General features: G+C 31.8%; 2 protein-coding genes across 2 annotated transcripts in view; one reads left to right on the top strand and one right to left on the bottom strand.

The window, feature by feature from the left end:
- The first annotated feature begins 4,338 nt into the window (after positions 1–4,338).
- On the top strand, positions 4,339–6,107 carry LOC101499112 (uncharacterized). The gene has a single exon (XM_004508658.4). The coding sequence runs from the start codon at positions 4,829–4,831 to the stop codon at positions 5,795–5,797; it is 969 nt and encodes a 322-aa protein (XP_004508715.1). The 5' UTR covers positions 4,339–4,828; the 3' UTR covers positions 5,798–6,107.
- Positions 6,108–6,607: 500 nt separating this feature from the next.
- LOC101508170 (formin-like protein 20) overlaps positions 6,608–14,200 on the bottom strand; it is a 12,543-nt gene continuing 4,950 nt past the window's right edge. Inside the window, exons 6-19 of the mRNA XM_073370945.1 lie at positions 13,433–14,192; positions 13,193–13,319; positions 12,526–12,597; positions 12,100–12,198; positions 11,905–11,946; positions 11,312–11,392; positions 11,181–11,231; positions 11,022–11,103; positions 10,815–10,909; positions 10,677–10,748; positions 9,818–9,934; positions 8,046–8,114; positions 7,894–7,960; positions 6,608–7,636 (exon numbers count right to left, since the gene is read on the bottom strand). Coding sequence (XP_073227046.1) covers positions 7,509–7,636; positions 7,894–7,960; positions 8,046–8,114; positions 9,818–9,934; positions 10,677–10,748; positions 10,815–10,909; positions 11,022–11,103; positions 11,181–11,231; positions 11,312–11,392; positions 11,905–11,946; positions 12,100–12,198; positions 12,526–12,597; positions 13,193–13,319; positions 13,433–14,192 — 1,862 coding nt within the window. The 3' untranslated portion in view covers positions 6,608–7,508. The remainder of the gene's footprint in view (positions 7,637–7,893; positions 7,961–8,045; positions 8,115–9,817; positions 9,935–10,676; positions 10,749–10,814; positions 10,910–11,021; positions 11,104–11,180; positions 11,232–11,311; positions 11,393–11,904; positions 11,947–12,099; positions 12,199–12,525; positions 12,598–13,192; positions 13,320–13,432; positions 14,193–14,200) is intronic.

The raw sequence follows: 14,200 nt of genomic DNA, 5'->3' as shown, positions 1-14,200 counted from the left end.
GACTTTCTCACGTAGTATTTTAAAAGATGCTTTTAAAATAAATAATTTCAATCATTTAATGTTATTATTTTTAATATATCTTTTATTTATTTTTAAAAAACATTTAATGAATTTAGTTAAATATTTGACATTAAAAATTGACAATTTAATAAATATAATTTGTATTTTACATAAAATTTAAAAAATTAATTGTAGTTAATTTATTTTCTTAATAATTGTAAAAGTAGTTTTTTTACTTATAATAATAATGGAAAGAAGTACCGTTAATACATGAAAGAGAACAAGTATTTTGCCAAGTTACTATTATCATAAACGCAAAGTTATAAGTTATTTATTTATTCCAAGTTGGTCATTTAATTATTTTTTAACAATTTAGTTTTTTAAGCTATAAATGTACTTCATCGTTACACTTCTTTTTATCAGTTTTTCCATGAAGCTCCATTAATATTAACTTCAAACTCATCAATATTCATGAGATTTTGGGTTACAAATCTATAAGTTGCTCAAAAAAAAAAGAGATTTTTTTTTTACAATTTTGGTGAAAAAAAGATATTTGAAGCCCAAATCGAAGTTTAAAAATGATAAATTTATCTTATTCTTTTTAGTTTCTTATGTATGTGCTTTAAATTTATAAATAGAATCTCAAAATCTATTTCATCTTTTTTTGAATTTGATTTTAATTAGTGCAAATTAAAACACATTTTGAAAGTAAAGTAAATTATTTGAGAGATAATGACAGCATTTTGAAACAAATTCATGACAAATGCTTTCAATTTCTAGTTTGAATTGGGTTTTGTATTTCAATTTCTCAATTTGATGCATATACCCAAAAATCAAGAACAGATTAGAGAAAAAGTTGTTCATTAAACCAAAATTGAAGTTTTGAGATATCTCTTTTCATCAAGATTATCAAAATCACAGTTATCTTTTGAGCAATTTATGAGTTTAAAACCTAGAAACTCGTGAATATTGATGAGTTTCAAGAACATTAACGAAATTGAATGTAAAACTAATTAAAAAAAAAAAAAAACTGACACAAACATTTACAGAGTTAAATGACTAAACTATTATAAAATAACTTAGGTTTAATTGTAATTTTGGTTTGTCTATTATTACCAATCTACGGAATTTGTTCTCCTACTTTTAAAGTCGACAATTTTGATCACTTTCTTAGATTTTTGAACTAAAAAATGACGATTTGACACATTTTTAATGATGTGACATACTATGATATAGAACCATCTAGATGCATTAATTATTCATATGTTATTAATTAAATTAAAAATCTAAGTTTTTACGGTATTATATTCTTATTTTATGGGTTTTAATCGTTCTACATCATTATATTATATGTCATGTTATTTAAAACATCATACATCATTAATTTTTAGATAAAAAATAAGAGTTAGAGACAAAAATTGTCGACTTTTAAAATTAGAGGAATAATTTCATGAATTAGTAAAAATAAGGAGTTTAAAAGTAGAATTAAACTAAAAACTTACAGGATCAATTAAAAAAAAATTAAAATACTAACATATGCATTTAGCATTAAAAATATGACTTAAAAATGATGCATATAACATTAATTAGATGATACAATCAAAAAATGGTAATTAATATCAATGATAATTATTTTAAAACAAATTCCTTTTACAATTGTGACAATTATTATAAAATGAAAAAAGTAATAAAAGTAAAAAATGAACCAAATATAATTATTTTATATATAGATATTTTAAAATACCTTTGGAAGATGAATATATTTAATTTGATTTTATCCTTTGAGAAATTAATAATAATTAGTATGCAATATATTTAGAAAAAAATAATATATTTAATTTGATAATTTGAAATAGATATTTTATTTAAGGACATTTTTTTACAATACTCCCTCGATTTGGACCAATGCATCCAATTTTTTAGATATTTTTTGTTAGTATGAGTGCTTGTAATATCATAAGAGGGATTCTGTTTATAGAATATGGATTTTGTGCTGTAAACTGAAGTCACATTAAATTCAACCATTCAATTTAATTAATCCATCTTATTGTTTTAAATGTTTCACTCTAAAACACTGTAAACAACATGCCATTGAAAATCCACCAAGTCGTATGCTTTTTTTTTTCTTCCAATAAATAAAAATTGCTCAAGTAATTTTATAAGTGCATGAAAATTTGCCACCTTTGAAAGATGAGGACGAGAACCATTGATGAGGTTTTTCACTACTTTGAAGGTGTTTTGGTTTTAGAGTCAAACATTGAAAAAGCTACATCTCAACCCATAATTAATACCATATCCCACATGTCCATACCAATTAATATAATCGTGTAATTCAAAATAGGTTTAAATATATGTTTAATTTCTGCAAACGTATCATTTTTTTTATGGGTGTGCTTGTTTTGATTTATTTTAATTGATAAGTATTTTTTAAATTTTTTGAACGAGTTTATGACAATAAATTATGATGTACACAAACATGTTTCACTTTATTTTTATAAGATCTATAGTCTTTAAAAATAACTTATACTTAATTTACGTATTTTATTTTATTTATTAAAAAGATTTTTTTTTATATACAAACACTATATATATATATAATAAATAATTATATATGTTATAATTGTTTAACTAAATTATTTATAAGTTCTTAGTTTTTGGCGCCTTCTTTCCGTTAAAAAATGTTTAACTACTAATGGGCAATATTTCACTTTGTCATGCTGACTCAGATTATTGACCATATTGTTGACTTGATTTATCTTTAATTATTTTTCAAAATAAAATGTTAAAATATATAAATTTCTCATCCGACATAAAATAAAAAATAAAAAATAAAAAAATTCACCACCAAAATTGAATCATATAAACCACCAAAATAAGAAATTTCAAACCACTAATTGTGGATTACTTGATCCATCAAAACCAAATAAAACAAATGCTTGATAGGACATCTATCAACTGGACAAAAACCATTTCTCTCGCCCTCTACTTGGCATACATGTGATTTAAGGTCCCTTTGGTACCAAAGTGAAAATCAATTTTTGCTTTTAAATAATCAACTATAAAAATATTTTTTTAAAAAAAGTTATTAAAGTCAACTATTTATTTAAGCAGTTTTTAGATTATTTTTAATTTTTTTTTTAAATGTAACAAACAGATAAAGAATTTAAAAGTGATTATTTTATGAAAAAATTTATAACAAATGCACCTTATAAATACCTGTTTTTAGACTAGTATGATGTAAAATTAATTGTTTGGATTTGTTAAAAAAATACTTTTTTTTGGTATAAATATAAATTGAACTCGATATCCTAAAATTTACAAAAACCTTTATAGATGAGTATATAATATGTATGTAGTAGAGTTAAAGTATGTAAACCCAAAATGTATGACACTTGAACAATTCATTAAATAGTAAAGAAAATATTCATTTACTAAATATTTACTAAATGATTTTTTTTTTGAAGATTTACTGTGAAATTATTTTTTTATCATATATAAATATATTTTGACTATGCATATTTTCAAAATTAAGAATAAATGTAACATATATAGCTTGATCATAGCTTAACATTTTCTATATAATTTTTAAAAATATTAACTTAATTATTTAGTGAAAATTTCTATATTATAATAGATATTTTATAAGTAGGAATCAAACTTGTACCTTATAATTTACAATACTTACCCACTACACATCAACCATTTCCAATAAACTTCATATACTTTTATCAAATCGGAACATATTTCAAGACTCAATTGGACATCGCATATTATATTAACATCAAGAATTAAATTTATAACATTATAAGTATGAGTCAACTTTTTTATCGACTACACTCTCGATTGTAAAAAAAAATAAGATCATATTATATTATATATATATTGAGTAAAAGAATCTTTGAACACACATAAAAGTCTATGTGTGTCTCTTATAGGTTACGTAATCTTGAATTGTACCATGCCTAAGACCCTACTACCTTACACAAGTTAGTTACTACTCCACTTTATAATTATCACGGCAACCTCAATTAATTAAATTCTACATTCCTTCTTCGTCACGGTGTGTGTGTAGTAGACTTCCTTTTTATTTTACACTCATGTCATCAATTAAAATGACGCTTTCTTTTCAAGAATAATAATGGACCCAACTTTCAATGCTTTATTAGTTCATTTGTCATGTTTTACATTATATTTATTTAGAGAAATTGGAAAAGTTATAGAAAAAAATAATAAAAAGAAAATTGAGAAGTGTTGTAGTCATCATCAATTATAAGCCTACAAAATAATGTATAATCTAAGCAATCAATTAAAAAAAGAGAGAAAGAGACCCCTCATCGTCAAGACAAAACTTGAAGACCTGTCATATGCCAAATTACATATTGGCTTAATGCCAAATCGTGAAACCAAGGAAAAGGTGTTTATGTTGTTTTATTTTTTTACTTTTTTGCTCTCTAAATTAAATTGAAAGCAGTTATAATGTAGTGGTTGTTCGTTGAACACAAAGAGATTATAGTTAGTTGTTATACACAGAATGTGTCCAAAATCTATGGTAAAAACAAAGTCCAAACAACTTCACCTTAAACAAGTCCTTAGTTCCTTCTTGTTGGCCTATCTTTTCATCTTAAACACCAACTCTTAAACTCTCTAACCAACCATTTCCAAAACAAAGAACAAAACCATTTAAGAAAAACTAACACACAAAAAGAAACACCATCACCAACACATCCTTTTTGTATACTTTATCTATATTGGTTTGATTCAGGATTCATCTTTCACACCAAACCCTCTTTCTTAAGTCACACATACCAGAAGAATATTGAATTCCAATATGGAAGTTTCATGCAAGATTCTGAGAAGATCAGTTCATAGTTTTCTTCAAAACTATCACTATTTCACTTCATCAATAGCTTTTTTTGTTTTTCCTTTCTCAGCTTCAATACTAATCTCACAAGCTTTAGTTCCTTCTCCTTCATCCCTTTTGCCTCAAATTTATAACCGTTTAAGGATTCTCTTTGATGCTGCAGGTTTTCCTTCCTCTTCAATATTGTTCAACATTCTTAACCTCAAGGTTTCTCAAACAATCACTTGTTCAATCTTTTCTCTTCCTTTCACACTCACTTTCCTCCTCATTGCAAAAGCTTCTATAATTCAAGCTCTTAAACTCAATCACAATAAACCATCTTTGCCACCTTCATTCGCTTCGATAATAGCCCTTTATAAGCCACTTTTCCACACATATATCTGCAACTGTTTCTTGATTATCTCAGCAAATGCAACTGCTTTTTGTTTTCTGTTTTTGGCTTTCAGCTTTATGGAAGGACTTGGTTACTCTTCTTCTAGATTACTTATTTTCATGTCAGCATTCGGGGCGGTTCTGTTTTCGGTGATTCTTGCCAATGCACTTGTGATATGTAATATGTCACTTGCCTTATCTGGTATGGAAGGACATGGTGGATACTCGGCGATTCTGAAAGCTTGTATCTTTGTAAGAGGAAAGACGTCGATGGCTTTGTTCTTAGCACTTCCTGTTAATGTGGCCTTGGCTGCCATTGAGGCCTTGTTTCAATTCAGAGTTGTAAGGGCCTATCACGTTGGAAAGGCAAGGCCTTTTGTGGTTTTTGAGGGAATTTTCATTGCATACTTGTACTCAATATTCATCATTCTTGACACAATTGTTAGCTGCTTGTTCTATAAAAGCTTTAAGACAAGATCATGGATTAATCACCAGGACGGACATTTTCAAGACGAGAACGATTATGGTTACGTTGGCGGCAAGAATTTCGAAGAACTACCATAAGGAACATGAAGTGGCCTTTTATTAGTTTGGTCAAGTATTTTTCTTCATGAAAGAGAAGGGTATATAGCAGGTATTTACCAAATTTATTCATGTCGGTTGAAGGAAATCGAGCAACTTTGAAAGCATAAAGAGTTTCAATTGAGCAACCTCAGCTTATGTGCCAGGACAAAAAGATAGAGAATTTCATATACTGCAGCGTTTTATATAAATGTCTTTCTGTTATATTCTTAACCTCTGTATGTTGATTTCATAAGATTTAATTTGTAGATTGGCAGTATTTTAAAGTGAATAAGACACATGATTTGTTATTTGCCTTTTTGTGTACACTTTTAATTTTGCTACAATCATTCAAACTTCGTTTTATTCTTATCTTTCTCTTTCAAAACTTCATTAAAAAATATAGTTATCAGACATTATAGTACAAGCCACAGCATCGATGAAGCTAAAAAAATCAAATAATTTTTTTTACTGTACCGTTGTACCGGAAGAGAGGGTCTGAGTCCATTATGTGTCAAACCCCCATTAACTACTATGCTCCAAATCCAGAGTCAGAGGATCATTGAGATCAAATACCAGGGAAATGGAATTCATATTTGATTGCAGAAAAAGCTGTATTGTTATTACTGATTATTCTGTTGGACTGCAGTTGTGTTTGGCACCACACTCTTAAGCTTATACAATAGCATTAGGTCCAAAATACTAAAATAATAGTAACTGGTTAAAGGCTCGAGTTGGGATCCACTTGCCCTTGGAATATTCTTCACAATCATTAAGATATGTTAGTTCAACTAACAAGATGCAAGGAAAATATGCAAATAAAGATTTTCTTTTTGTGTACAACAGAATGTTACAAGAACCTTTTACACTTGATGATTGTATTATTTCACACGAAAAATTAAACTTAGCTTTGCATTTCTAATTAGACTTTCTCTTCACTTATATTACAGTTACAATACAGTGACCTAATTTCTATTTTCTCTTAACCTGACAGCTATACAACATTTTCTACCAAAATCTCCATAATAAAGGAAACTAATTTCTATGTTAGATGAGAAAGAATTGGATCCTAAAGGGAAGGATTAGTTCTTTGTACAAAAGTTCCATGGTACTGCTACGGTTGCAGGGCTTCGAAAGTCCAAAAAGCTTCTGCGCTGGTGCTGTATAAAATATGGCAAATGAACGATGCATGCCAATGCCAGTTCTACAGCAAGCATGCTCTGCTGCAAAAGAAATTTCTTGAACCAACCTGACGTGGACTGGTTCATTCATTGGAGGACGCAGATGATATCTTGAGCAATCACAGTAAGCATCCATCACAATGTGTTGTAGTTTCCTCCACGGGAAAGATCCAGCAATCTAATGAAACATTTGGAATAAACTCAAAACAACTCTTCTGACAAAAAGGATCAATCGGCCATACGGGCGGATCCGATTCAACAGCATGCCATCAAAGAATCAACTCCTTAGCTTGGTGTACGTTCAAAGGTCCTCATGTGGCATGAATTTGCAATTCCACCTTCAATAGATAAGCTTGAAAGGCTCATTTTCACATCATGATCAACGTGGAAACAGAAGCTTCTTAAGTCACAACTAGCTTCAGATGCATTCCTCTCGCATGGATAGATTCCGGCTCTTCGGTGAGAGCAGGCTGTCGGTGCAAAGGAGCAGAAAACCCAGTCATCAACTGTCTTCTGCACTCTTCCGTGTTAAGTTAACGCCCTTTGCCTTTCTCCATTTCAGCCTCTTTCTCAGCTTTCTTCTTCTCTAACTCTGCTTGTTTGCAATTCTCTTCATGTGCTTTCCGGAACAATCTTATAAAATTTAATAGAGTTGCAGTAACTGCAATCATTAAACCAGCAACAAAAATAATTTAGTTTGAGCATTATATAAATAGACAAGCAAACATATCACTACATTTTCCAAACAAAACCTAATCACACATGGATGATGACACTTCATTCAGTTCAGTCCTCCCATTTAAATATTCCCCTATTTTCATTTTACTGTAATCTGATAAAAAAATCGTCATCGCCAGTAAACAAGTCCAATGACCACATGTCATACCACAACATGTATCAGTATTAATGATAACATACCTTGCTCACATGGGCATCTTGCAGGATCCTCGCCAAAATACAGTGCAAGGGCATCTGCATTTTTACCCTGTCCATACATAGTCAAAATGTTGAACCTTTTTATTTCTTTGTATTGACGTTCAATGTTCCAAAAAGATGGTTAAGAATATTACCACCATAGAATATAATTTTAATAGATCTGCTACATCTGACTCAGCTACAGTTATGAATCCTTTCAATGTCTGAAGAAAATTATAAAATGTAAACCAGACAATAAACCGTATAAAATGGAATCAGATACTATGGTGACATGATGGAAGACTTGTTTACTGATAAAAAGACAATCAAGTATCTCAATCTCCATTTGACAAAATGTTTATACAAGACAAAAAAACATATCTTAATATATATAAAGTAAGGAGGTCTGGTATATCATAATCTTTATATAAAGTAAAGTGGTTTGAGATGATTTTATAATTTTAAATTTCCAGCCCAAATTAAGCATAAAATGGTAATTTTGAAATAATTAATTTTATTGTTAACGGTAATTGCAAATTTGGATTAGATGTTGGTGTACTGCATTAAATATTGTTAGTGTGGATTTACTCCTGGCTATTTGTTTACCAATAAACTTTGAAGTATTTCCTTCTTTATAGATAATTTGAAGTGGTGTTTGTTGCATATTTATTCCAATTTGATTATTTTTTCCACTACTACTACTACTAATAATAATAAGGCTTAATTGCAATTTTGGTCCACTATTTAAGCTGATTCACAGAATTAATCCCCCATTTTGTTTTTTTTTTTCCCAGTTTTGGATCCTTCCATGTAGAATAATACTATTATTTCATTATTCTAATTTCCCAGAATTAAATCTACAAAAAAAACTGAAATGAATCAAATACATCCAAAATTAGAAACCCAACTCACGTGAAGCCTCCTTTGTGCAAAATGCAGTTAATCTCAATAGCCATATTCAACACAGAAGACAAAAAATAACAACCTTCCTCCAAAGGAACCCAGAAATCCACAGATAATATAAAAGTCACAATCTAGAAATCCTCTTCAAACCCAATCTAGAACCATCCCAAACAATATCAGTAACAGAACTAAACCTTCCTACAAGATCATTAACAATTGAAAAAATAGCAACACCTAATACACAGCGAATACATAACAAGAAAAACCATAATCGCCCAACCATAAGCCATTGACAATGAACCCAAAAATAAAACAACAACACCTTATTGTGACTGCCTATTTCCAATTCCGTCAAAAATAATTGCAAATCAACACTTTTCACAATCTCTCTCGTTCCCCAAATCGCTCTTCTCCTTCATCCGTTCCTTTTCTTCGTCATCACCATCATCACCACTAACCTCGTCATTGTCTTTTCTACATCAATTGACGAATCTTCCGCTGTCAACGTGATTCCCGAACGAAACTTTTCCAAAACCCTAACTCTGTTATCAACAACGGGATTCGAGAATCCTGAATCGAGAGCAAAGGGTCAAAATGCGACAAAGCTACAGTTGACGGGAGCTTTGGACTCGGAACCAAAGAGAGTTCGGTTGTCGTTGTCGCCGGAGATGAAAGGAAACACAAGTTCGAGTGCGATTGAGTTTCAGTTTTTCAGAAAATCGAAGATGAGAAGAAAAGGCTTCGCGTGAGTTAGGGTTCATGGTTTCTAACTTGGAATGTTTATGATTTAATTTAGGTTTTTGTAATTTTGTATTGTGTGTTTTAAAATAATTTGTTTTTTTTAAGTTGTAATGTGTTTTTATAAATTAAAATAGTGAAATAATAATATTAATTATAATAATAATAATAACTATTATTATTATTATTATTATTATTATTATTATTATTATTATTAGTATTATTATTATATATTACTGATATAATGAGGAATCAAGAGCTGGAAATAAAAAAAAAAGCTAAACACCTTACAGAAAACTTCAGACACAGGTCCATCATTTTCAGATGCAGCAAGCTCTTGTTTAACCTTTTCTAATCCCTTGGTGATTGCCTGCATTTCTTCTGCTAATGATTTCAATTGTATCTGAAAAAATTCATGTTTCAAATCAATACACATTGCAAAATCATTACTTAATACCCAACAGTTACATAGTCCTATCTATCCCAACAGTATTTTCTTTTGGCTAAAATACAAATAGCCATTTTAACTTCGACCAATAGGTAAATTAGGAAAGCATTCAACGTCAATACAATAGCCCTTTGCATCCATTAAATGAAGGAATTCAAGAAATGTGGTTCAAATGAAAAAGGACTTCACCAGAACTTGATCCAGCGTGCATGCTCCTAGGTGAAATTTCTCTTGATTTTTTTATCATTGGCAATTGCATTTTCGATAAGGTTTCTGAATTTGCATACTTTATGATTGGAAGAAATATTTTCTACTTAACTTTAAGTAGATTCCAAATTTGAAACCAAAGGGGATATTTTCCGGTGGGCCAAAAATGAAGGAAGTTATATACATTTTGGCCTTTTTTCTAATTTGGTCAGATGCAGCTTGCAACCCTAATTTAAATAAGCCCATTTTTACTTTTCCCATAAATTACAAAATTAACTAAATACCCAGTTTTCAAGAATTTTGCTAAGTCCCATGATTTTTTATGACTGCCAAAGTAATGAGAATTTTGTCTCAAAGGTTGAATTTTGATGATGATTGAAAGAGGTAAATTTATCTTTTCTGAGTCACTTCCCTGCTCTTTTCTGAGTAACTTTTCTTAGTGTCATTAAAACATGAGGGGGGACTATATAGAACCAAAATAAATCATCACCTTAGTGGAACCTTCCAGACTAACAAGGTCTTTGTGAAAATCAAGGAGTCCAGGCGACCTTTCAGCTAGCACCTACGAAAGGAAAAAAAGGGTAAGCAGCCACATAATATTTTGATTTAATGTAATTGATACTTATACCTTGCAAAGATAATGCATCAGTGTCATCTTATTGTTTGTAGCACGAGTGTCAGTGAGCTTTAAAAGGCTATCCAACTTAAATCCGACTGCAGATCCTGCAAAAACCGAAACATTTGATATTAAAATAAACAGTACATTAAGCATGCATTAGATAATCTAATTGAACCAAATAAAAGTTTGACTAATGACAAATAAGAAAAGACTTACCTCTTGCCGTTCCCTGATTCAATGTATTACCCAAAAAAAGAATTTTCTTCATGATGTCCTTCAGTTTGTATGATTTCCGGACCTATAGTTGAGAAAAAAATGCATGAGGTCAAAGAAATACAAACAGTATAACGTTTGTTAGTTGCAAAAGCAAAGTACCTCTTCACAGGCAGAGTTCACAGTGTTTAAACTCTTCCTAAATTCCGTAACCTGCGTAGAGTGGAAAATATGATAACTGAAGGAAAATACAAATCCACTAAACACAGAAAATATAACAGACACCACCAAACCTGAGACTGAAACTGAATTTTAAAAGCGAATACTCTTAATTTTGACTCCACCCTTGGCACCTTCATCAACTCCAAAAAAAACTGAAATAACCAAATAAATATAATATGATTACAAACACATAAACATAATAGGAACTTATATAAACAAAGACCAAAACAGTTGGCTTCTAACCAAATATCTAAAGGGAAAGATGGGGATTTGTAAATGCTAAATCACTTTTCCTTTCACAATCAACCACTACCAGGCATCGCCAATCAAACTGTGATTTTTATTTGCAGGTACATTTTATTTGCAGGTACCTTTTAATTTCATATGCAGTATATAGTTTTGGTAGCTGGCAAAACATTATTTTGTCATCATTCCTCCCACCTCCTTTCATACTTTTTTGAAATCAATGATGAACAAACAAATCAAATGGCACTAGATAGTTTTACCATTGTCGTACTTTTAATTTTCCTCTCAAGTTTTGATGACACCAAGCATGAATTAGTTAAAAATTAGTCACAAAAAACACCCTATACAACGTGTTACTTAACACTTCCAATTAATAGCAATCACATATAATGCTATGACTAAATAAATAATTGCACACCTGTTCACACTTCCCCAGATTATCCTTGTCACCAGTGTATGCCTAAACAATTATAAACAGGAGAAATGAAAATTAGCAAAGCAACAAATCAGAGTAGTAGGACACTTTTTTAGTGTAAAAGCAGATGCCTGGAACTAGAACTATTAATTGTCAAAACAAGATAAAAGAAGTATGGATAAACTTATTAAATTTCACCTTCAAAAGTTCCATTTCCTCTTTGGTAGGACAAAATTTAATGAGATTTTCCACCTGATCAACATCTAATACCGACTCATCCATAGCCAGTACTGCAGCCTGAGAGTATTCATTTCAACATGTTAGGAAAAAAAACATATTTGCCCCTGAAGGTTACAGGTGGAGATTTCATAAGTTAGAAATTTGTAGCAGATATGATGTCGAAAAGGATTGTTACTGGCAATATCTCCTATCAGTGGCCTATAGAATTAACATATAACAATACAAATGTAAAAACTATTTTAAGAAACGCCCTCAATGAAAACAAAATTATTTTCAGTGCAATGCTTCTTGCAAGAGAATATTTATTTTCAATATTAAATGCTTTGATTTAAATCAGTCATCTAACATAATTATAAAATTGCTGAAATCTAAGTATCAGCTTACCATCATATCAGGGAGTGGCATCTTAACCTTCGTTAGCATGATTTCCGTATTATTGGCTCTCCTTAGGTCGATCTATCCATCAATAATACAGATACAAAAGTTACTGATCAGTGACAGTTATTAAGGAAGCACCAACTAAAGATCAAGTCAATGAGTTTCTAACAATATTGGCTTTAAGCAATGACAGGTATAAAGCAACATCAATTTGCCCCTTAGGATTCATAAAGCATAAGGCATCAGAATTTTATCATGGAAAATATAAGGGGCAGTGAACAGAAGGGACAATAATAGAACAATAGTTATTGTGGACATAATCAGTACAGTAAGCAATGATTATGCGTTATGTTTCAAGGTGGGCTGGATATTTTTATTACACAAAACTAAAGAAAAGTGTACATTTGTCTCCATAACAAGTTAACAGCAATTATCTGATCATTCAAGATAGGTTCTTTTAAGAAATAAATCACCGAGTATAAAAATTAAAGATATTAAATTCCAATTTAAATAAATGTAGTGTTTAACTTCAGAAAGCCTTTATGAAGTAAAGCTACAAATCATGGTGAATTACATTTCTAGAAGGAAAGACCAAGGAAATAGCAACAAAAAACCTTTCATGCATGCCTTGTTTCAAAAATCAAATTTCAATAATATCCATATAGAAGAATACCAAGTGGACTTTGTCAGGTTTAGATCCAGCAGACTTGCGCCTCCCTCCAGATTTACTTGAATCGGTAGGTTTTGGAACATTTGCAGAGAAAAGCTTCTCTAGCTCCGAAACATCAAACTCTGGTGCACTAAAATAGAACATGAAATCATTCATTACAAATATAAATAACAAGAAAAACACTGTACAATTATACAAAATATAAATAGTTCATGAAAACACGCAAAAGTAGACAAGAATTACATTTGCGGTTCTCCGTGTCTTTGTAATTCTTCCCATAAACTTCCTTGTAGTGCCCTTGTAACCTTACTCCAATGCAAAGGCTTTAAGGAGGATCGTCGGGGTGCCACTGCACCAGGACGTGCATATCCACGCCCTCTCCCTCTTGGATCAACTCCAACATTTGCCCCTTTAGAACCCAAGGGTGGAGGTGGTGGAGGTGCACCACCAGGAGGAGGAGGAGCCCCAGGAAAAGGTGGAGGAGGTGGGCCTCGACCACCAGGAGGAGGGGGAGGAGGCGGGCCTCGACCACCAGGAGGAGGGGGAGGAGGCGGGCCTCGACCACCAGGAGGAGGGGGAGGAGGTGGGCCTCGACCACCAGGAGGAGGGGGAGCGGGTGGGCCTCGACCACCACCAGGAGGTGGTGGTGGAGGTGGTGGAGGTGCTCCAGGAAAGGGTGGAGGTGGAGGGGCTCTAGACATTGGAGGAGGTGGAGGTGGAGGTGGTCTTCCACTTGATGAAGGAAGGGGTGGTGGTGGTGGTGGAGCTCTACTAAAAAGAGGCGATGGAGACTGACTTGTACTAAAAGGGGGTGGAGGAGGTGGGGGTGGTGCCGTTGGAGCACTAGTGTAAGAAGGCGGCGGAGGTGCAGGTGGAGCTTTATTTAAAGGTGTTCTTGGTGGAGCATTAGTAAAAGGAGGTGGGGGTGGGGGTGGTGGAGCATTAGTAAAAGGAGGTGGGGGTGGGGGTGGCGGAGGATATGGAAAAGGAGGTGGGGGGGGGGGGGGGGGA

The sequence above is a fragment of the Cicer arietinum genome, chromosome 7, assembly GCF_000331145.2.
Source record: "Cicer arietinum cultivar CDC Frontier isolate Library 1 chromosome 7, Cicar.CDCFrontier_v2.0, whole genome shotgun sequence".
In the NCBI taxonomy this organism is placed as follows: domain Eukaryota; kingdom Viridiplantae; phylum Streptophyta; class Magnoliopsida; order Fabales; family Fabaceae; genus Cicer; species Cicer arietinum.
This window is presented reverse-complemented; position numbering and strand designations above follow the sequence as displayed.

What these genes read in the sequence shown, in the direction of transcription:
- LOC101499112 (XM_004508658.4), top strand. Translation starts at nt 4,829, where the DNA reads ATGGAAGTTTCATGCAAGATTCTGAGAAGATCAGTTCATAGTTTTCTT.